Here is a 24,550-nt window from a genome sequence, read left to right on the forward strand (position 1 = left end):
TAAAATGTTCCATCTCGAGAAACGCGAAGTTGTTTCACCTGAGCATTATCACTCAATGATTTATTCTTATCATTAGCACTATCGCCATCTGGTTTTAAAAAAATTATCCACAGATATCGTGGCTTTCCTTCCAGAGCACCCACAATCCACGTGTAAGTGGTTTGGTTTCGTTTAACGTGTTGACATCTTCTTTTGAGGTATGATACACTGAGTGGTTTCTTTGAGTTAAGTCTTCTGTTCAACATCTCTTCTGTTTTAAGATTAGGAGTATATTCACTAATATACCAACTCATTTCATCAATTGCAAATTTATTCTGCTCACTAAAAGCACGACCAACACCAAAAAGTAATCTATTTTCATTGTCATTCCTTTGTAGTTGAAATCTAATTTTAAGGCCATACAGAACTTTATCATGATCACAAAATCCAAATATACCTTTAAGAGGAACTGTCACAGTAAAACTATTAACTGCTCTTGTATCATCATTATACATTCCTTTCCTTCGAGTATATCCAGGGTCTGTGTTTTTTCCCGTTGACATATCAGAAATAAAACCTTCGACAGCCCCCTTTCCCATTCTATCACTGAATGAAGATAGTGTAAATTTCATAATTTCAGATACAGCAGAGACATAATCAACCGCTTCAACTTCTTGTGTTCCAATGTACAAACGAACACGATCAAACATTTTCCAGAAGAAATCATTGACGAGTGTAGCGTTTGTGTTATTCCCAGCCTTAGTGAATGTAAATTTACACAACAAGAAACTTTCGGATAGATTCAAATACGTTTGTTGATTATTTAGTTCAAAACTTTTTGTACCATTTGCATTCCAGTCTGTTCCAGTTATTGCATTTACCTTGAAGTAATCTTCTTTTTTAGTGGAGTTTGAGATGATAATAGTATCGTCCAAATCATAGATACTATCAATTGCTTCTATACTTGTATTTATTGAGAAAAAAGATGTTAATACGTTTTAAACCCTGACCCAAGTATTTGAATTATTTTCTGTCGTTCTAGGGGGGACAACTGAGTTTTGCCTTTCGTAATTTCTTTTATTGCTTGTTATTTATGAGATTCCTTTTGGACATCTATTATGCTCTTTACAGCACCTGCTACATTCCCCACAGCAGAAGCAGTTGAACCAATTAGGTCTTTATGTTTAAGAATAGTTGAACCGATACCCATTAGAGTATGAATTATCCCATATCCTCTAAATTGATGTCCGACACCCCTTTGTCTCTTAGGTTTATAGTATCCTCTACCAAGATACATACCTTCACCCTTGTAGTGTGGGGAAAGAAACATCCCATCCCCTGTAATTATTTTATATTTTCCCAACTCGTGTTTCCTCACAATCATCGTATTTATTTATTGGAAAACTTCACGTAGGTGAATTCTGATGGATATAACTTCTCCATTGAAATAAATCATACGATTATCTTGGTCGGTTATCCTAATATTTACTCTGTGTATGGATTTTCCTGACACAGGGAGATAAACCAAATTTTTGGGTTCCATATTTAATTTATAACCAATTGCGGTTGAATGTGCGTTGAATGAAAATATTGTATTTGTTTTTATTCCATCATAAAAAGCACCATCAATCATATCACAGTGAAATAATACCGAATTTATTCATGAGGATATTTGAATGACATAATCACTGTAAAACGTCCCATTCGTTTCAATCTTTTTTGAGGAGAAACCCAATAACTCTCGAAATGAATTATCAATTGTGAAATCAACCTTGTAGTTATTTTTAAGTTTAATCGTTGATTTTGAAGTATGTTTTTGAATATCTATAACGATATTTTTTGTTTCATTACCCTGTTCCTTCATAAGACGAGCAATTTCGGAAGATATTTGAGAAATCTCATATGTTCCGGGTGAGACTGTTATAGTTTTGTTTCCACTCCCGGATTATAACTAAACTTGTCATTTTTCTCGGTTATATTAAATAAGGTATTATAAGTTTCCATGGACAATAAAGATGCCTCATATTCTTTTGTTTGGTCAAGTTGTAGTGGGTATGGGAAGGAAAATGTGTGGTCGCTTATTGTGAAATTAAAACAAAGGATTGTGCTTCTCATCTTATTTAATATGAGATAAAATGTCTTTATATTGATATTTATTAATTATTTTAATGTTCATCAACTGGTCTAAAATGGCTGATGCTTCATGAAAACAATTGTTATTTCCAGCCTTCTTACTACCTAACAACAATGACAGTCTATTAACAAATTGTGATGGGTCATTTGGAAGAAAACTAACACCTGAACCAAGGATACTTCAAGCCTGAATAATGTGTTTCTCCTTCTCATTCTTGCTATGTTTACCAGAAAGACTAACCCTATAATTTACAGAGTTCAGCAGATCAATATATATACTCTATCACCATTATTTTTCATATCCAATGGTTTATCAAAATACTTTCATTCACCCCTCATAGTTGAAGTTTGTCTTCCATCTTTTATGAGAAGAAACATTAATCTCAGAGTTAGTTTAACAGGGGGTTGAGCAGACCCCAAGAACCTTAATTCATCATTACATATCAATACCTTTTCTTGAACAAGATGAAATATTGCTGGTTGTTCTGTTGGAACGAGTCCTGCTTTGGTTTTTGAGTCCGCTGAATATTCATTGTTTTGAAGAGCATTCACAATATAATGAGGGGGGTGATTAATCTCTTCCAGTTGTTGAAATAATCCTTCATCATCATATTCTAATTCTCCTATATGCTCTAATTCTTCCTCCATCATTTGACTGAAATCTTTTGTCATTTGAAGTTTTTTTTTTTTTAGGAGTATATTCTATTGTGGGAACTGTGGAAACATCTAGAATTTTTTTCTTTGGAAGTTTTTAAAAGTGGTTTAAAATTTTCTCTTGTTTTCTTTCAAATGCTTCTTCACCCGTTAGTTTCTGTCTGCGTGTCTTCTTTATATCTTTCTGTTGTTTTACAACTTTTGAAATCAACTCATGATGTTCCTTAAATTTTCTTGCTCTTTCTTTCGCATCCATTTATTCATTGGAAAATATCCTTTAACATCTCATCTTGTTTCACAACAATATATTTATATTTTTCAGTCGTGTGCTTCATGTAATCCTCAAATTTCTTTTTACTACATAATGTAGAACAATTATCTCTCCAAAAATTGTTTATATCTATTGATTTAACTTGAATAAAATAAAAGTATTAGCATTGTTTCTGATGGAACGACGAGGAAGTTGAAAGTACGATTGACTAAGATAAATACAATTACAAGAAGAATGTCTCCCTCTTGTGTAGTAGCTGTCCATTCCCGTTTGGTTTCTCTCATTAACACAATCGTCAAAGATAACGAGGTTCTTTTTTGATTTATCCAAATCTTGGGGAGACGGTATATCATCCGTATTATCACTAAGAATACAAGTTATAGGATTTGATTTCTTTTTACATCTCTGTGTATCACAAAATAGTTGAATTATATCTTCTTTTTGAAGACCAGCATTAAAACCTTGTGAGAGTAGTTGATACTCTGGTTGAAAACTCGACTTTGTGAAAATTATTAAATTATCATAATCTAAAAAGTTGGGAGTGAGGAGCATTTTTAAAAGTAAGCAGGTTTTTCCACATCCACTTGAACCAACTATGAGACATCTTAATGAATTTGGGAGATTTTTATGGTTGTTAAATTTTATCTTATTTTCCCAAATTGGTAAAAAATCATTCATTTATATATTTGAAAAACAGGTTATTTAATTTATTATTGGCTTTTTTAGAAACTCTATATTTTATCCTAAGTTCAGGTTTAATTTCAAGATAATCCATTATTTTATTTATACAATATCTTGTGTTGATATTTCCCTGAAAATTACATCCATGAATAATATACAACAACAATCCTTTGAACATTTCTCTTATACGTTCAGTTTCTTCCCTTGTAAGGAAAAGTGTGTTATCACCCTCATACTTTACATTCATTTCTCTAATCAATCTTGTAAAGTAATTCATTTTTGGTGTAAATCTAAAAGAATTATTTTCCTTTTTATATTTTTTATTATCATTAATTAGAAGATAATCACAGAATATACATTGTTTATAGGCTTTTGACTCTGTGTTTAATCCCCGTCTTTCACACGCAGGACAATTCTCAAATTTGTCATATGGAGAATCAGGAAAGTCTAGCATATTTATAAAGTAAAACTTTACTTAAACTGAAATTCATCTATACTTTCAGTTGTATATTACCATCGATATCGATATACTTTTTTTCATTATCAGATTCAACGACAACATTTTTATATTAAAGGTAATTTTAAAATGATCGTTAATTACTATTGAACGAAATGTCATTTCACCTGATATATTAACATCCTTTATTTCATCAGGATTTACATCTTTAGGGTTGTTGAAAAAAATACAAATTTCTCCTTGCATATTACAGATGGTCTTATCTTTTCTTTCTAAAGCTTCATCCATAAGGTTTTTGTTTTTTGATACTTTTTCTTGTTTCATTGCTTTTTCTAGTTTTGAATATATTACTAGAAGGAGAGGAGAAACTTTTGTTAGAGAGACTTTAATTGATGTTCTACCAGGTATACTAAAAGCCCTTCCACTGAAGGAAATTGAAGAACTCATATTATTTACCATAATAGTTTTTATCCAATAGTTGTTATATTTATCTTTGTTCAATTTTACATCCTTGACATATTTCTCAGTATCTTTAACAAATGAAGAGATTGATTGAAACTTGTCTTTTGTGTCTTGAAACATTGTATTTATTAAGTGAAAAAGTTGGAGGATAAAATGGTTTTAAGCACAGATTCACCTGTAAAACAAACGAAATTTTCATCAAGAAAATTTTAGTTTAAGCAAAGATTTATTATATAAATATGGTGAATACAACATACTGCGATGTTTGTAATCACGAATATAAACATTATAGAAAACACCTCCGAACCAACAAACACACATTTAATCTGTTTCATAAAATATCTCCTCTTGAGTTGGAAAGAAAACATTGTGATATCTGTTCAAAGGATGTTTTGAAGAGTAGTTATAATAACATCTTCAATCACAAAAACACAAGAAAAATGAGTTTAAAGTAAAGGGAGACTATTATATTGAAAACACTGATGGGGCATTTAAAGGGCATATAAAAATAAGGATTTTTCAATTTGGAGAACCCGGTCCATCATCAATAGCTGAATCAATTGAAATAGTGAAACCCGATGTTGAAAAATTTATTAAAAAGACATTACAAGAAATGAAAACTTTAAAGTTTTATATGGGAGTGAAAATGAATATGAAAAGACAAGATGAAGAACAAACTCCTTATATGAGAACAGATCTTCATTTTATAACATCATTTCAAGATTTTTTGAATAGTGGGGTTTATGAAGAACTATCAAGACAAGAGGAGGATGTTGATAATACAGTGGTAGGAAGTGGATTCAATATTAAAAAAATCATCTTTTTAGATATACACATTCTAAAATCAAACCCTCTTAAAGCTTCTTCTTATATTGAATTAGCAAAAGAAATAAAACTAAAGAAGGCAGTTGTTAATATTAAGAACAATGATAATAAATGTTTTCTCTGGTCTGTTCTTGCTCACTTACATCCACCAAAATGTAATTCAGAAAGAGTAAAACAATATATGAAATATGAGAATACCTTGGACATTAAAGATTTTAAATTCCCAATGCCACTAACAGATATTCCTAAATTTGAGAAAAAGAATAATCTTTCTATTAATGTATATGGATTAACAGATACAAACAAAGTTCAAATATTAAAAATTTCAAACAACTATAAAAATGAAGAAACACACATTGATCTTTTATATTTTAGTGTTGGAAAGAATTCACATTACACATACATCAATAATTTATCAAGATTAATCTCTTCTCAGGTATTCAGAACAGCAAACAAAATATATCCTTGTAAGCGGTCTTAATTCATTTCATACAAAAGAACGATTAGAACAACATTCAAAATATTGTAGTAATCATAGATCAGCTGTAATTACAATGCCTAACCCTGGTGAAAAGATTTCTTTTGAAGATTATAATAAATCTATCATGCACCCATTTGTGATATACGCTGATTTTGAGTGTATCCTTAAAAAGATTAATACTGCTTCTCCTAATCCAAAAGAATCATATACAAATAAATATCAAAAACATATTCCTTGTGGTTTCTGTTATTGTATCAAATCATCTGTTGGAGAAAAGTATAACAAACTTGAACATTATCGTGGAAAAAAAGCTTCACAAGAGTTTGTAAAACGATTAGAAAAGGATTGTATAAGACTCACTAAATTAATGAAAGAAACAAATGAACCGATGAAATTAACCAAAGAAGAAAAATTAGAATTTAGAAAGAACAATATCTGTCATATTTGTGAGGGGGAAATTAAGGAATCTAAAGTTAGGGATCATTGTCATCTTACTGGTAAATATAGAGGTCCCGCTCATTCCTGTTGTAATCTTAATTATAAATTACCTTCTTTTATTCCAGTCTTTCTTCACAACAGCGCCAACTATGATACACATCTATTTATAAATGAACTTTCAAAAACACCAGGGAATATTTCTGCCATAACAAACACAAGTCAAAAGTATATTTCATTTACAAAAATGATATTCACAAAACCTATAACTCGTATTCGGTTTCTTGATTCTTACAAGTTTATGGGAACACCACCAGCCTACCTCGCATCAAATCTAAGCTCCACGGACTCTTTTCCAAATCTTAATTCATTCTTTCCAAAAGAGGAAATTCTCACTGAAGAGGAAATTCAGATTAAAGAGAGAATTCAAAGTAAAGAGGAAACTCTAATTAATGAAGAAATTCTAACTGAAGATGAAATTCTAATTATAAAGAAAATTCGAACAATGAATGAAATTCTAACTAAAGAGGAAATTCTGATTAAAGATGAAATTCTGATTAAAGAAGGAATTCTTACGAGAGAGGAAATTCAAACAAGGAATGAAATTCAAAGTAAAGAGAAAATTCTTACAAGTAAGGGAATTTATCCTTATGATTATATGGATTCATTTATGAGATTTAAAGAAACACAACTTCCATCAAAAGAAAGTTTCTATAATAACCTTTATGAAGAAGAGATAAGTGATAAGGAATATAAACACGCACAAGAAATATGGAAATTATTTAAGATAAAGAACCTTGGAGAATATCACGATTTATATCTAAAAACAGATGTTTTATTGTTCGCTGATGTGTTTGAAGCTTTTAGATCACTCTGTCATAATAAAAATTGTTATGGATTAGATCCTGCCCACTATTTCACAGCTCCTGGTTTAGCTTGGAGTGCAATGTTGAAAATGACAAACAAGATATAGATTTAATCAGTGATGTTGATATGCTTTTGATGATTGAGAAGTCCAAGAGAGGTGGAATATCACAAGTATGTTCAAAAAGATATGCTAAAGCAAATAATAAATATCTTCCAAATTATGATAGTGAAAAAGATAGTAATTATTTGATGTATTTTGATGCTAATAATTTGTATGGATGGGCAATGTCTCAATCTCTGCCTTATGGTAAATTAGAGTGGGTGGAAGAAAAGGATTATGAAAAGGCTTTGATGAATATTGTTATTTCTTCTCAAGAGGAATTGAATGACGAAGAAGAAGGTTATTATTTTGAAGTTGATTTGAGGTACCCGAGTGATCTTCATAATAAGCATAAAGATCTTCCTTTTGCATGTGAGAAAGAAACCCCAAAGAAAGAATGGTTAAGTGATTATCATAAAAGTTTTAATATTAAAGGCAAATCAACAGAAAAGTTATTAACAACATTCTATGATAAAGAGGGATATGTTTTGCATCAGAGAAGCTTAAAACAGTTTTTGAGAGAAGGATTGAGAGTAGCTAAAATTCATAGAGTTTTAAAATTTAAACAAAGTCCTTGGGTGAAAAAGTATATTCAATTCAATACAGATATGAGAGCAAATACAAAAGTAAAATTTGAAGGGGACTTTTATAAATTAATGAATAATGCTGTATTTGGAAAGACTATGGAAAATGTTAGAAACAGGCAAAACATTAGATTCGCAACATCTTGGAAAGAAGCTTCGAGATTGATAAATAAACCAAGTTTTGAGAGAGAAGAGGTTTTTTTCAGAGAACTTTTCTGCAATTCATATGAAAAAGGAAAGTATTGTAATGGATAAACCAATTTATATTGGAACAGCAGTTCTTGATTTATCAAAGATATTGATGTATGATTATTTGTATAATGACTTAAAGAAAGAGTATGGTGAAAATGTTTCATTGTTGTATATGGACACTGATAGTTTTATCCTAGATATAAAAACTGATGATGTTTATGAAGATATGAAGAAAAATATTGGAGTATATGATACAAGTAATTTCAGCAAGAAGAGTGAGTTATTTTCCAAAAAGAATGAAAAGGTTATTGGTAAGTTTAAGGATGAGTTGGGTGGAAAAGTAATGAGTGAGTTTATTGGATTGAGAGCAAAGGCATATGCTTATAAGTATGGTGATCAGATTGATAAGAGGTTAAAGGGAATAAAGAAATATGTAATAAAGAAATCAATAACTTTTAGAAATTATTATAATTGTTTGATGAATAAGAAAGAAGAATACAGGAAAATGAATACAATAAGAAGTTATAAACATAACATATATAGTGAAGAAGTAAATAAAAAGGCATTGGGAGCCTTTGATGATAAGAGATTTATTTTAGATAATGGAATAGATTGTGTTCCATATGGATATTGTATGATAGTGTATAAAATAGATTGCGTTTTAACAATGGGAAGATGGGTTAGGGTTTTTTAAGGGCTACCGCCGCGTTTTTTCACAATATATAAATGGTTAAACCAAGTATTAATCAAACTAAAGAGTGGAGAAAATCTCAGTCTTGGTATATAAATGGAAAACAATGAATGTGAAAAATATCAAATAAGTCTTGTTGAAAAAATAACTAAAACAAAGGTAAATAAAACAAATAAGCGAATCAATTTAAAAAGTAGTAAGTTAGAGGATGTAAAGAAAAAAATGAATATCCTTGAATGGACTGAAAACTTTGATGGTTATCAATTGAACAATGAAAAAACAATTAACGACAATCTCAAAATGATATGTGGCTCAGGAGGTGGTCAAACAAGAGCATTAAGAGAAGTTTATCATTTCGTAATGGCACAAAAGGGGTATCTTAAAAAATATAAAGATTCAAATGTTTTGTTTTTCAATATTTTAGATGGGGATTATTGTGCAAAGAAAATTAAACTATTGAAGGAATTTGAGAATGAACAAATCTTTATAGGTTCAATGAGTGAGCTGTTCAACCCCCAGGTGTTCAATTCAATGAGGTTCAACCTCCAGGTTAAAAGGGGAGACAAATAAATATACCTTGGGATAAAAAGGGGGTTTATTTTTAGGGAAAAAAAATAGGAATCGCTGAAAATCCCCCATTCATTTACATGGGGAAAAGTGAGCCAGAATCAGTATATTCACCCTACTGGCATTTAAAGGGCATATAAAAATAAGGATTTTTCAATTTGGAGAACCCGGTCCATCATCAATTGCTGAATCAATTGAAATAGTGAAGCCTGATGTTGAAAAGGTTATTAAAAAAGACATTAAAAGAAATGAAAACTTTAAAGTTTTATATGGGAGTGATAATGAATGTGAAAAGACAAGATGAAGAACAAACTCCTTATATGAGAACAGATCTTCATTTTATAACATCATTTCAAGATTTTTTGAATAGTGGGGTTTATGAAGAACTATCAAGACAAGAGGAGGATGTTGATAATACAGTGGTAGGAAGTGGATTTAATATTTTAAAAATCATCTTTTTAGATATACACATTCTAAAATCAGACCCTCTTAAAGCTTCTTCTTCTATTGACTTACCAAAAGAAATAAAACTAAAGAAGGCAGTTGTTAATATTAAGAACAATGATAAGAAATGTTTTCTCTCGTCTGTTCTTGCTCACTTACATCCTCCAAATTGTAATTCAGAAAGAGTAAAGCAATATATGAAATACGAGAATACCTTGGACATTAAATATTTTAAATTCCCAATGCCACTAACAGATATTCCTAATTTGAGAAAAAGAATAACCTTTCTATTAATGTATATGGATTAACTTGAGAGAATAAAGTTCAGGTATTAAAAATTTCAAACAACTATAAAAATGAAGAAACACACATTAATCATTTATATTTTAGTGTTGGAAAGAATTCACATTATACATGCATCAATAATTTATCACCATTAATCTCTTCTCAGGTATTCAGAACAGCAAACAAAATATATCCTTGTTAACGATGTCTTAATTCATTTATTACAAAAGAACGATTAGAACAACATTTAAAATATTGTAGTAATCATAAATCAGCTGTAATTACAATGCCTAAACCTGGTGAAAAGATTTATTTTGAAGATTATAATAAATCTATCATGCGCCTATTTGTGATTTTCGCTGATTTTGAATGTATCCTAAAAAAGAAAAATACTGCTTCTCCTAATCCAAAAGAATCATATGCAAATAAATATGAAAAACATATTCCTTGTGGTTTCTGTTATTATATCAAATCATCTGTTGGAGAAAAGTATAATAATCTTGAACATTATAGTGGAAAAAAAGCTTCACAAGAGTTTGTAAAACGATTAGAAAAGGATTGTATAAGACTAACTAAATTAATGAAAGAAACAAATTAAACGACAAAATTAACCGAAGAAGAAAAATTAGAATTTAGAGAGAACAGTACCTGTCATATTTGTGATGAGGAAATTGAAGAGTCTAAAGTAAGGGATCATTGTTATCTTTCTGGTAAATATAGAGGTCCCGCTCATTCCTGTTGTAATCTTAATTATAAATTTCCTTCTTTTATTCCAGTCTTTCTTCACAACAGCGCCAACTATGATGCACATCTATTTATAAATGAACTTTCAAAAACACCAGGGAATAATTCTGCCATAACAAACACAAGTCAAAAGTATATTTCATTTACAAAAATGATATTCACAAAACCTTTGACTCGTATTAGGTTTCTAAATTCTTCCAACTTTATGGGAACACCACGAGCCCACCTCGCATCAAATCTAAGCTCCACGGGCTCTTTTCCAAATCTTAATTCATTCTTTCCAAAAGAGGAAATTCTAACTATCGAGGAAATTCAGATTAAACAGAGAATTCAAAATAAAGAGGAAATTCTAATTAATGAGGAAATTAATGAAGAAATTCTAACTGAAGATGAAATTCTAATTATAAAGAAAATTCAAACAATGAATGAAATTCTAACTAAAAAGGAAATTCTTATTAAAGATGAAATTCTGATTAAAGAGGGAATTCTAACTCGAGAGGAAATTCAAACAAGGAATGAAATTCAAAGTAAAGAGAAAATTCTTACAAGTAAGGGAATTTATCCTTATGATTATATGGATTCATTTATGAGATTTAAAGAAACACAACTTCCTTCAAAAGAAAGTTTCCATAATAACCTTTATGAAGAAGAGATAAGTGATAAGGAATATAAACACGCACAAGAAATTTGGAAAATATTTAAGATAAAGAACCTTGGAGAATATCATGATTTGTATCTAAAAACATGTTTTATTGTTAGCTGATGTGTTTGAAGCTTTCAGATCACTCTGTCATAATAAAATTGTTGTGGATTAGATCCTGCCCATTATTATTTTGAAGTTGATTTGTGGTATCCGAGTGATCTTCATAATAAGCATAAAGACCTTCCTTTTGCATGTGAGAAAGAAACCCCAAAGAAAGAATGGTTAAGTGATTATCATAAAAGTTTTAATATTAAAGGTAAATCAACAGAAAAGTTATTAACAACATTCTATGATAAAGAGGGATATGTTTTGCATCAGAGAAGCTTGAAACAGTTTTTGAGAGAAGGATTGAGAGTTGCTAAAATTCATAGAGTTTTAAAATTTAAACAAAGTCCTTGGATGGAAAAATATATTAAATTCAATACAGATATGAGAAAAAATAAAAAAGTAAAATTTGAAGGGGAATTCTATAAATTGATGACTAATGCTGTCTTTGGAAAGACAATGGAGAATGTTAGAAACAGACAAAACATTAGATTTGCAACATCTTGGAAAGAAGCTTCTAGATTGATAAATAAACCAAGTTTTGAGAGAGAAGAGGTTTTTTCAGAGAACTTTTCTGCAATTCATATAAAAAAGGAAAGTATTGTCATGGATAAACCAATTTATCTTGGAACAGCAGTTCTTGATTTATCAAAGATATTGATGTATGATTATTTGAAAAATGGCTTCAAGAAAGAGTATGGTGAAAATGTTTCATTGTTGTATATGGACACTGATAGTTTTATTCTATATATAAAAACTGATGATGTTTATAAAGATATGAAGAAAAATATTGGAGTATATGATACAAGTAATTTTAGTAAGAAGAGCGAGTTATTTTCAGAAAAGAATGAAAAGGTTATTGGTAAGTTTAAGGATGAGTTGGGTGGAAAGTAATTAGTGAGTTTATTGGATTGAGAGCAAAGGCATTTGCTTATAAGTATGGTGATGAGATTGATAAAAGGTTAATGGGAATAAAGAAATATGTAATAAAGAAATCAATAACTTTTAGAAATTATTATAATTGTTTGATGAATAAGAAAGAGGAATATAGGAAAATGAATACAATAAGAAGTTATAAACATAACACACGTATATATATATATATATATATATATATATATATATATATATATATATATATATATATATATATATATATATATATATATATATATATATATATATAGTGAAGAAGTAAATAAAAAGGCATTAGGAGCCTTTGGTGATCAGAGATTTATTTTGGATAATGGAATAGATTGTGTTCCATATGGACACAAGTTTTAACGATGGGAAGATGAGTTAGGGTTTTTAAGGGCTACCGCCGCATTTTTCACAATATATAAATGGTTGAACCAAGTATTAATCAAACTAAAGAGTGGAGAAAATCTCAGTCTTGGTATGTAAATGGAAAACATAATGAATGTAAAAAATATCAAATAAGTCTTATTGAAAAAATAACTAAAACAAAGGTAAATAAAACAAATAAGCGAATCAATTTAAAAACGAGCAAGTTAGAGGATGTAAAAAAACAAAAAAATATGTCCTTGAATGGACTGAAAACTTTGATGGTTATCAGTTGAACAATGGAAAAATAATTTATTACAATCTCAAAATGATATGCAACTCAGGAGGTAGTCAAATGAGAGCATTGAGAGAAGTATATCATTTCACAATGACACAAAAGGTGTATCTTGAAAAATTTAAAGATTCAAATGTTTTATTTTTAAATATTTTAGATGGAGATTATTGTGCAAAGAAAATTAAACGATTGAAGGAATTTGGGAATGAACAAATCTTTATAGGTTCAATGAGTGAGCTGAGCAATATGCATTGGTTATTTGAAAAAAAGTGCCCCTCGGTTAAAAGGGGAGGCTATTAAAATCTCCATTCACTTACATGTTTTAGATATTTCTTTGGAATCACCTTTAACAAATCACAGTATATTCACCCTACTACTTTACTACTTGTACAAATCTTTATAGGTTCAATGAATGAGCTGAACAATATGCATTGGTTATTTGAAAAAAAGTGCCCCTCGGTTAAAAGGGGAGACAAATAAATATACCTTGGGATAAAAAGGGGGTTTATTTTTTAATGGAAAAAAAAATGAATCGCTGAGAATCCCCCATTCATTAACATGGGGGAAAGTGAGCCAGAATCAGTATATTCACCCTACTATGGAGGAGACACACACACTAACACACACACACACACACACACACTGATATTTATTTGTATAGATATATACACACAGGTAGTGGACAAAAAATGGGAACTCCTCGGTAAATGAGGGACACCAAGTATATTGAAAGCAACAACTTCCAAGCAGTTGTAGCCCATGTGTTAATTCAGCAAATCACATCTCATCATCCTTTGGGTGATGTATAAAAATTCTGCACAGGCCTGTTTGCCTATAATTTTGGCTGGCATGGCTGCAAAAGGAGACCTCAGTGATTTTGAAAGGGGAGTGATTGTTGGGGTGCATTTGGCAGTCGCTTCTGTGAGAAAGACAGCTGAACTTGCTGATGCACAAACTGCTCATTACACCAGACAATCCATGTTTGCGAGTCCAGTGGTGCAAAGAGCACAGGCATGGACTCACAAGCAGTCAGGAAATGTGATATGATCAGATGAATCATCCTTCACCATGTTCTCAAAAAACGTATGAGTGCACATGTGGCACCAACCTAAAGAACTGTTCAACCCTAAGTACTTGGTTCCAACATACATGGTCATTCTGTAATGGTGTGGGGTGCATTTTTCTGCCAGGGTTTGGGTGTAGTCATTCCTTTAGAAGGCAAAGTTCACGCCAATCGCTACTTTATGATCCTGAGTGATCATCTTTACCCCATGTTTCTGCATTTCTTTCCTGCCTGCAGTGGTATCTACCAGAATGACAATTCCCCCATCCACAGAGTAAGTGTGGTCACCCAATGGTTTGATGAGCATTTCACTGATGTGTCATGCTCATCAAACCCTCTTATTCACCAGATCTAAATCTAATTGAGCATTTATGGGATACTCTGGAATGACTCCTGAAACAGCGTTTTCCACCTTCGAACAGGTGTGAGTTGATTGATTTACTTGTGGAAGCTTGTATGCCACAGCGCATACAGGCCTTACATGGTGGCCCAACACCCTAAGTCCACCACCTCCATTTTTTTTTTTTTGCAAATATGTATATATATATATATATATATATATATATATATATATATATATATATATATATATATATATATATATATATATATATATATATATATATATATATGTATATGTATATGTATATGTATATGTATATATATATATATATATATATATATATATATATATGTAATATATTACACACACACACACACACACACACACACGTATATACGTACACATGATATTTAATCAAAAGAATGGATATTCCCAGAAGCACATCTTTAATTTTGACCTCAGAGGAACACAGACAAGCCCATATTTACAAATAAGTGATTCTTAACTTTCGATATCGAAACATTTACCCATCATTTCAAGCACAACGGGAAAAACACGCTTCATAACGGTTTCAGCGAAATATTGTCTCTGAAACAACAGACGAATTTCCTTTCCACAACCAGTATTGGAGAAAATACATCCTCCGTTGGTCTCACCAGGCCATAGGCTAAGAACCTCCCAACACCAGACTGTGGACTGTACTTCTTAGTGGATAACATAAGACACTGAAAGAGATGCTGAGCAAGAGCGCTTCACGATTGTCTCTGCACGATAAGCAGCTGCGGAAGTGAGAGGAGAGACCAATAGTGACCCACAGAGAGACGTATATTGTGGTTCTTCTCGGTCTTGTCATGTTCATTCAGGGCTTGGAAATCCTTGAATAGCTAAACAGCATTTAGAGCCCTCAAACAATATTTTTTCTGATTAAATTAATGGTGTGGTTTAAAATATCATTTTCCATTCTTTCGATGCTTGCACAAAAATTGTCAAGATAGATTCATTGAGGGTGTGGATTGCAGTTGGGCAAAAGCTATTGTGCAAGCGACTGGAGTTGGCCTTGATGGAACGATAACTTTCACCCGAACAGAGACGTTCAAAAATGTGCACTGGGTGGAACTAATTTCAGATGATGCTTTCACTCTTTTTCTGACCCGGCTGGAGTCGAGGCTCTCGATCGACATCCAAGAATTTTACAATCATTCATCAACCTCCTCTTCTTTTGTATTGTCACATTTTGTCTTTCCAGATCTTCATCAACCCTGACATTGCTGTTTCCTCCACTGCGAATGTTCTATTAATTTCTCCTCCACATTCTCCATTCACTTCAATCTTAGAACCTAGGAAGATGAAACTTTCCACGACTTCCATATGATTGTGTCCCAATCTGAACTTCATCAAGACCTCTACTTTCCACCATACCTTAGATTGTTGATACATCTTCCTCAAATCCTGACTCCATCCTCTACGTCATCCAAGTTTGGTTTCTTCATGATGTACCCATGATACAGATTGAACAAGTAAGGGGTGAGAATGAACCCCTGTTTTAACCCCTTTTCCAATTCCATATAATTCTCTCTCTCCATATTCTGTTCTTACTTTTGAAGTTTTTTGTAGTGTGCAGGCTTATCAGCCACACCAGGTGCTGTGACATCCCCATTCCTCTCAGCATAATCCACATTATCAGAAAAATAATCAGTCGCAGATAAAATGAATTTAATGGTGGGAGGGCTGGCAATAAGTGTAATGACGATCCATATAGGAATAACAGGGTACCAGCCTTGTAAGACTTTTACCCTCTTAACATGGAGAGTGGGTGTCTCGAGAATATATAATTTTACAAATCGTGTGTAATATATTGATTTTGACAAAAAAAAACCTGCAAAATGACTTCTTTGTTTTTTTGTAGAACCGTCAAGAGGTGTAAATGGACAAATTACCTCCAGGAGGAGCTTGGCAGTGAAGAAGACATCTTTTTTGAAGAAACAATCACGAGACCAAGACTCACGACCATTGGAACACAAGTGTATGTCTGGTCCTCCCAACACAAAGCTTAATATTATATTAAACAAACACAAACGGGTTCTTGAAACGCGAATACGTCATAAGCATAATGTGAGATTGATGGATTTTGCTTCAACAAGTAACCTCAAAAGACGCGTGAAGGTCCGTAGAGTAGAAGTACAGCGTCCTAACAAATGTTCCATATGTGATAAGGGTTTCTCTCAAAATGGCAGTTTGATAAAGCATATGAGGAGCCACACAGGAGAGCGTCCTTACAAATGTTCCACATGTGACAAGGGTTTCCCTCATAAAGACGGTTTGAAAGTGCATATGAGGATCCATACAGGAGAGCATCCTGTAAAATGCTCCACATGTGATAAGGGTTTCTCTCATAAATGCGCCTTGAATAATCATATGAGGATCCATACAGGAGAGCGACCTTTCAAATGCTCTGTCTGTGAGAAGGGTTTCTCTCTAAAGGACCATTTGAAAATACATATGAGGATCCATACAGGAGATCATCCTTATAAATGCTCGATATGTGATAAGGGTTTCTCTCATAAATGCGCATTTAATAATCATATGAGAATCCATACAGGAGAGCGACCTTACAAATGTTCCACATGTGATAAAGGTTTCTCTCAAAAAAGCCATTTGAATTTGCATGTGAGGATCCATACAGGAGAGCGACCTTACAAATGCTCTGTTTGTGATAAGGGTTTCTCTCTGAAGGGCCATTTGAAAATACATATGAGGACTCACACAGGGGAACTTCCTCACAAATGCTCTGTCTGTGACAAGGGTTTCTCTCATAAATGCGCCTTGAATAATCATGTGAGGATCCATACAGGAGAGCGTCCTTACAAATGTTCCACATGTGATAAAGGTTTCTCTCAAAAAGGCCATTTGAATAAGCATATGAGGATCCACACAGGAGAGCGACCTTACAAATGTTCCACATGTGATAACAGTTTCTCTCGAAAAGGCAATTTGAATAATCATATGAGGATCCATACAGGAGAGCGCCCTTACAAATGTTCCACATGTGATAAAGGTTTCTCTCGAAAAGACAGTTTGAATCTGCATTTGAGGATCCATACAGGGGAACTTCCTTACAAATGCTCTGTCTGTGATCAGATCTTCTCTCAAAAGAACATTTTGAAAAAGCATGCAAGGATCCATACAGAAGAGCAACCTTACAAATGCTCCACATGTGATAAGGGTTTCTCTCAAAAAGGCAATTTAAAAGAGCATGTGAAGAGCCATACAGGAGAGCTGAGGAAAACCCTTACTGAGGAAAACAGAAACAGATGAGATTTCAAATTTATTCACAGCTTGCAAATACAACCTATCGCCTCGCTAATGGGGGTGTGAAGGGGAGGAGGTGGAGAAAGAGAGAGAGAGGGGAAGGGGAGGGGAAACGAGTGGGTGAAGAAGGGGAAGTTAGGAAGGGGAGAAGAGCGAGGAAGGAGGGTGGAGGTGGAGAGAGCGACGCCTCACAAAATGTCACGATACACTGAAGGAGGGAGGGGTGCAAGAGAGAGAGCAAGAAAGAGTGAGACAGACAGACAAGGACATCGAGAGAGCAACAGAGGTGTTGGAGGAGAGTTCTGCATTTTAGCCAGAGGGGGGAGTGAGGAGGGGATAGAGAGAGATTGAGTGGGGGAGGAGGAGGAAAAAAAACGATTGGTGAGTGGTGGAGATGGCGTTATCAAAGAGAGTGATATGCTTTGCTTAATGACCAAACACAAATAAAAAATGTAATGTCAGAACAGCTGTACACACAATGATACAACGGTGTTTGTAAAGTTAACCGCTGGCACACCTGCAAAAACTTTGATATCCCAGTTCCAGAAAATTCGTGGGAACATTAATCAAAAGCACTGACTGAAAACATGGAAGTACCGCTCACGTATGACCTAATGATCCCATTGAGCGTGAACATCAAAAACAAGGCATTGCAACCAGAAATCATACTTGGATACAAAAACATGAGAAGAAGGCATTGTGAACTGAAGTGATAATACCAGTGATTTTGGTTTCAACAATGCAGAAATCAAGAAAATGACCAAATACCAAGACATCAAGAATGAAGTGAAAAGATCCTGGAAGCTGAAGAATGCCAAAAGTTGTATCAGTGATAGTTGGAGTTTTGGGAATGTTGACAAACAACCTCATAGAGGTATTAAACACTTTGTCGCTTTGTCGCAAAGAATACTTTGTCGCTTGATCCATGAATCGTGACCACTTACCGAAATGAAGGTGGATACTTTGAGACCTATATTACATACATGGTCATCAGAACATTTGGACACTTACATCAGAACACATACATGAAACATTTGTAAGGGTGCTCTCCTGTATGAAGCCTCATATGATTATTCAAATTGCCTTTTCTAGAGAAACTGTTATCACATGTGGAACAAGAAACTGTTATCACATCTTGTTCTGTGAGGACTCCATTCCACATTCTGAAACTCGCATATGTAGATACACACACACACACACACACACACACACACACACACACACACACACACACACACACACACACCTGGTAGGTCTCTGTTTCATCTCCTGAAACCCACACACATGTGGAGACAGCAGGCAACAGCAACTTGTATGTTCATATGTGTGCACATGTATACACACACACACACACACACACACACACACACACACACACACACACACACACACACACACACACACAAACTGACACCTGGTAGGTCTCTGTTTCATCTCCTGAAACCCACCCACATGTGGAGACGGCAGGCAACAGCAACTTGTATGTTCATATGTGTGCATATGTACACACACAGATACACACACACACACACACACACACACACACACACACACACACACACACACACACACACACACACACACACACACACACACAAACTGAGACCTGGTAGGTCTCTGTTTCACCTCCTGAAACCCACCCACATGTGGAGACAGCAGGCAACAGCAACTTGTATGTTCATATGTGTGCACATGTATACACACACACACATACACACAAACTGAGACCTGGTAGGTCTCTGTTTCACCTCCTGAAACCCACCCACATGTGGAGACAGCAGGCAACAGCAACTTGTATGCTCATATGCGTACACATGTATATACACACACACACACACACACACACACACACACACACACACACACACACACACACACACACACACACACACACACACACACACACACACACACAGACCTGGTAGGTCTCTGTTTCACCTCCTGAAACCCACCCACACGTGGAGATAGCAGGCAACAACTTGTATGTACATATGCGTACACACGTACACACACACACACACACACACACACACACTCATATGCAGGTGGATACTTTGAGACGTAGTTCTGTTTCACCTCCTGAAACCCACTCACACGTGGAGATGGCAGGCAACAGCAACTTTCACGTACACACACGAACACACACTCATACGGAGATGGATACTTTGAGACCTGGGAGGGATCCATTCCACTTTTGAGAGCCGTATGTAGAGATAACGACCAATGACCAATAACACACACACCGGTGCCAAACGCCATTGTGGTAATACATTTAATATCCATACAAACACTTGCAAATGTACACACGCATCAAGTAAATAAAAATGACAAACACAAGGATTTACCTTGAAACAGCATTCTTTGAAAGAGGATTTACATAGAACCCAAAATGTCGACCTATACTCGATGTCTTCACAGCTAAAACTAACATTGCAACACTTGGTCCGATGGACCTTATGTTGTTTTTTTTTTACATGTATCAATGTCAAAGCGAGATGTGGATTTCAAAAGGAGATCACACAAAAAGGTAAAACAAAGCGATGTCCTGTACAAATAAAATTGCACATTTTCAGTGTATCGGACACCTCCCGAGGCACCCACTGCAAGGCACAGTGGGACCCAACAAAGGCGAAAACTTACGATGAGATTGAAAGCACGGTTACTTTTTCCTGAAACGAACAACCAAGCAGCTTAGAGAGCACTCGCAAAGCGACTTAGGCACTCAAGCAAGCAATCAAACGAAACAGTTGATAATAAACAGCTCCCTTGGCATGTGATTATCAATCATCGAACCGTCATATTAAACAAACACCTCACGGAGACGCCCGCAATGTCAAATATGTCATAATTGGACAAATGAACACTTTTTAGGAGTCGGAACTGCTTCTATGCTCTACTGGAGCTTAAACTTTGAAATTCTCCTCACTTTAAGAGCTACTTGTGGTGATGACATTTGCGGAAATGAAATAAAGCAACAAATGCTGGCGTCTCTGGGCGTTTTACAAGCATTGCATTGTACCCAGCAATTCGTAGCTATGATGAATAGGCATTTGATATGAGCCTGGTGTGGCTTAGTGGTTAAGGCGGTGGCTTGGGATCCTTGGGGTCCTGAGTTCGAGCCCCGCTGGCCACTGAGTTTACATCAGGGGGGTTGACTCAGCCTGTCGTCCTTCCGAAGGTCGGCGAAATGAGCACCAGGACACTGGCAATTATCCCTGCAGGGTCGAAGGCGACTCAAGGGTTGGCGTCAGGAAGGGCATCCGGCCGTAAAAACTTTGCCACAAGAAAGGGTACCATGATTGGAGCCTGCAAAAAGCTGACCCCTGCTCAGGGATAAAGGCTTTCAAATGGTGTGATGATGAATAGGCATTCAATAATGTGAGGAAAATGAAAAAAAACTTTGTCTTGAAGAAATCGTTGCAACCTGTTTCAAATCAAGTCAAGGCAAGGTTGAGCAGGCCAAAAAACATGGCGGCTTCAGACCCCAGCGAAGTTACCGAGGAAACGCCTTAAGACCCCAGACAGCGAGGTGGCTGAGAATCGCCTGATGACGGATATAATTAAATAAGGCCATTAATTATCTTCAAAAGGGATGTTTTAATTCACTCAAACATCCAACTTTCACTCTTCCTTGGAGTGTTCTTTGTGTCCATGTGAAGTTTCAGGCTGCTATGTTTGATATTTTTGGAGTTGAGGTCACACACACACACACACACACACACACACACACACACACACACACACACACACACACACACACACACACACACACACACACACACACACACACAGTCATTTATTCGAAAAGATAACAGAAATTGGGCAACAGATTGGAGAAAAGAATTAAGAAACAATTGAAAGCACCACAACATAACCAGAGAATCTTCTTCTTCTTCTTCTTCTTCTTTCGGCTGCTCCCTTTAGGGGTCGCCACAGCGAATCATCCGCATGATCCGCATAGTGATTTGGCACATGTTTTACGCCAGATGCCCTTCCTGACGCAACCTTGGTCGCCTCTTACGACACAGGGATATGGTACACCTATTTTAACCGGGGTATACACCGGCCCAGTACACTGGTACTCATTTCGCTGACCTCGGAAGGATGACAGGCTGAGTCAACCCCCTGGTGTATTCATTCAGTGGCCCAACGGGGCTTGAACTCAGGACCTTTTGGATCCCAAGCCGCTGCCCTAACCACTGCGCCAACACCAGGCTCACAACATAACCAGAGAATGACAATAGAAAATGCTGCAGCAGCACCCACAGAGAATGATAAATCAACTCAAATGGCACCTTGCAAACAAAACAAACAAGAGTAACAAGGATGTATCACAATGAGGAGAATAATGGACAACAGAATGAAGAACCGGAAGAGGAGGTTGAAAATGAACAGCATAGGCTAGAAGATAAACTGGCCAAGAAAATGGAGGAAATCAGATTAATATCACCTTGGCAAAAACCACATCTCCACCGAATATGCATCTGAAGATATAAGCAAGGAGAACAAACCAAGCAGTCACTAAAATGCTCACAAAATCACCAAATCTGAGAGAAATTAACGATGTGAGTTTTGCAGTTGTATGTCAAAGAGAAAATACAAACGACACAAAAATATAGATCTGGTCTTCTTCATGTGTATGGCAGCTTGACTGCCAGGTATCTATCATTTTGTTCGGGTACAGCTGAGGGCGAGCCCCGATACCAGTACACTGGTACTCATTTTGCTGACCTCACAAGGATGACAGGCTGAGTCAACCCCACCTGGTGTTAATTCAGCAGCCAACGGGACTTGAACTCAGGAACCGAAGAAGCCAAGCCAAGCCACCTGAGCCACGAAGCTAACACCAGGCTTTCCATAGATCAGATAATCTGACCAGAAACAAAACATCTCCATGGAAACAAAAACTTGAGAAGCAGAGAGACTGACTGAGGGTGGGAACGGCACAAATAGAACAATTCAAGAGGGGAAACAGAAGGCCAAAGCTCAAGAAGAGAATCGGGCAAATAAAAAAGAAATACAACAAAGAAAATGTCTCTGTTCCACATTGTTTTTTCCTTCCCTCTCCCGCCCCTCTTGTCTCCTGCTCCCCTTGTATGTTCTGTGTGTTAGATCTCATATAAGGCTCGACAGTGTTTACAAAAAAAGAGCAATGGAATAGAGGAACCATTAGCTGCCCATAATAAGTTCCAAATCCAACAGAGAGCAGGGGGGGGGGGGGACTATGATGAGGCCAATAACAGAAGAAATCAAAATCAACAGTTGGAAAACAACCCGGAACAGTTTCACCAAGAGCGAGGGAAACAGAAACAAAATGTGACAACTCCCCCCAAAATTTTGGAAAGGTGTATTTGAAGATGAAAAAGAACATGACAAGGAAGCAGATTGGATACAACAATTGGAAAATAAAAATAAAAAGCAACAGCTACAGGAGATGCACCCAATGGCAATTGGCGAGTAAAACAATTGGAAAACATCTCGCAAAAGCACCAAACTTCAAATGCCCAGGCCTGGATGGGATTCCATGCTTATGGCTAAAGCAATAAATACATGCTCTCCACTCTCAGTTTGCTCGAGCATTTAACTAACTCGTCCAAGGGGAACAGCCAATGGATGAATGGTTCACAGAAGGCAACACTTTTTTTTTTCTGAAAATGAATTTTCCAGTGTCAAAAGGATCGTTTATGAAAATGAGGAACATAACAGGGCCTAGAGCCTTGGGGCACTCAAACATTAATAAAGAGAGGATCCTGTTGAGAGCCACATGTGGGCTAAAGAGGAGAGGATGTTGGGAAGCCTTATGTGTGCCCTTGGATTCCATAGCTAGATAGTTTGGAGAGCAAGGAAGGATGCCAGACTGTATCAAAAGCTCGAGATATGCACAGAGAGATGGCCCTGATATCCTCTCTGAGATTGAGAGCCTCCATATATTGTTTGGAGAACAGAAGCAGCATGTCCACTGGAAAGTAATCAGGTCTGAATCCGAACTAATGGTCTGTGATCAGGTCATGGAGAAAATGAAGGATTTTATGTTGACTGTGATGATGGGTTCCATCACCTTCTTGACGATTGCAAGTGAAGTGAGAGGCCTGGAGTTAATGGGATTGGATTTTCCACCTTTTATGTAACGTAGTGATGTTTGCTCCGTGTTCATGACTCTTCCTTGACAGTCTAAGTGCTTTAATTGTAGTTCACTTTTCAAGGTTAAAAAAAAAATCACTATTTTATGTAAAATGCATGTAATGTGAGAGAATTCGTATTTCACAAGATCCAAATCACGACCCATCACGACAGTTCAACTAAATTTACATTCCACTCCAGGAGCTCCGCTCCAGGTGTTCCATTTAACCTGATATGTTGGTGCACAGTGGATATTTTTGCATACAGTACAGTGCAGTACATCCTTCATAAACCCTGAAAAAGAAGGTGCCTTTGGATCATTTTTATATTTTAACAAATAAAAATCTCGGTAAACGTAACAAAAATGCGGAATGTGCGAAAGAAAGTAATTAAAGTGTGTTGTGTCGTAAAATCAGCCAACACGTAAGTCCTTTGGCTCCAGCATTTAATGGAGGCTCTTACCTCCTTCACTCCTCGACAGCCCACTGACGTCAATCTCAGTTCCGCCTCGTCAGTTCCTGCTCATCATGTATGCA

General features: G+C 35.2%; 1 protein-coding gene across 1 annotated transcript in view; it reads left to right on the forward strand.

Annotated features, from left to right (window-relative positions):
- LOC147029099 (uncharacterized) overlaps positions 1–24,550 on the forward strand; it is a 126,918-nt gene that overhangs the window by 26,583 nt on the left and 75,785 nt on the right. Inside the window, exon 4 of the mRNA XM_085876578.1 lies at positions 16,492–17,898. Within this exon, the coding sequence (XP_085732704.1) occupies positions 16,492–17,898 (1,407 nt within the window). The remainder of the gene's footprint in view (positions 1–16,491; positions 17,899–24,550) is intronic.

This window comes from Eptatretus burgeri, chromosome 4 (assembly GCF_056783735.1).
Source record: "Eptatretus burgeri isolate ZD-2024b chromosome 4, Ebu_testis_v1, whole genome shotgun sequence".
Classification (NCBI taxonomy): Eukaryota; Metazoa; Chordata; class Myxini; order Myxiniformes; family Myxinidae; genus Eptatretus; species Eptatretus burgeri.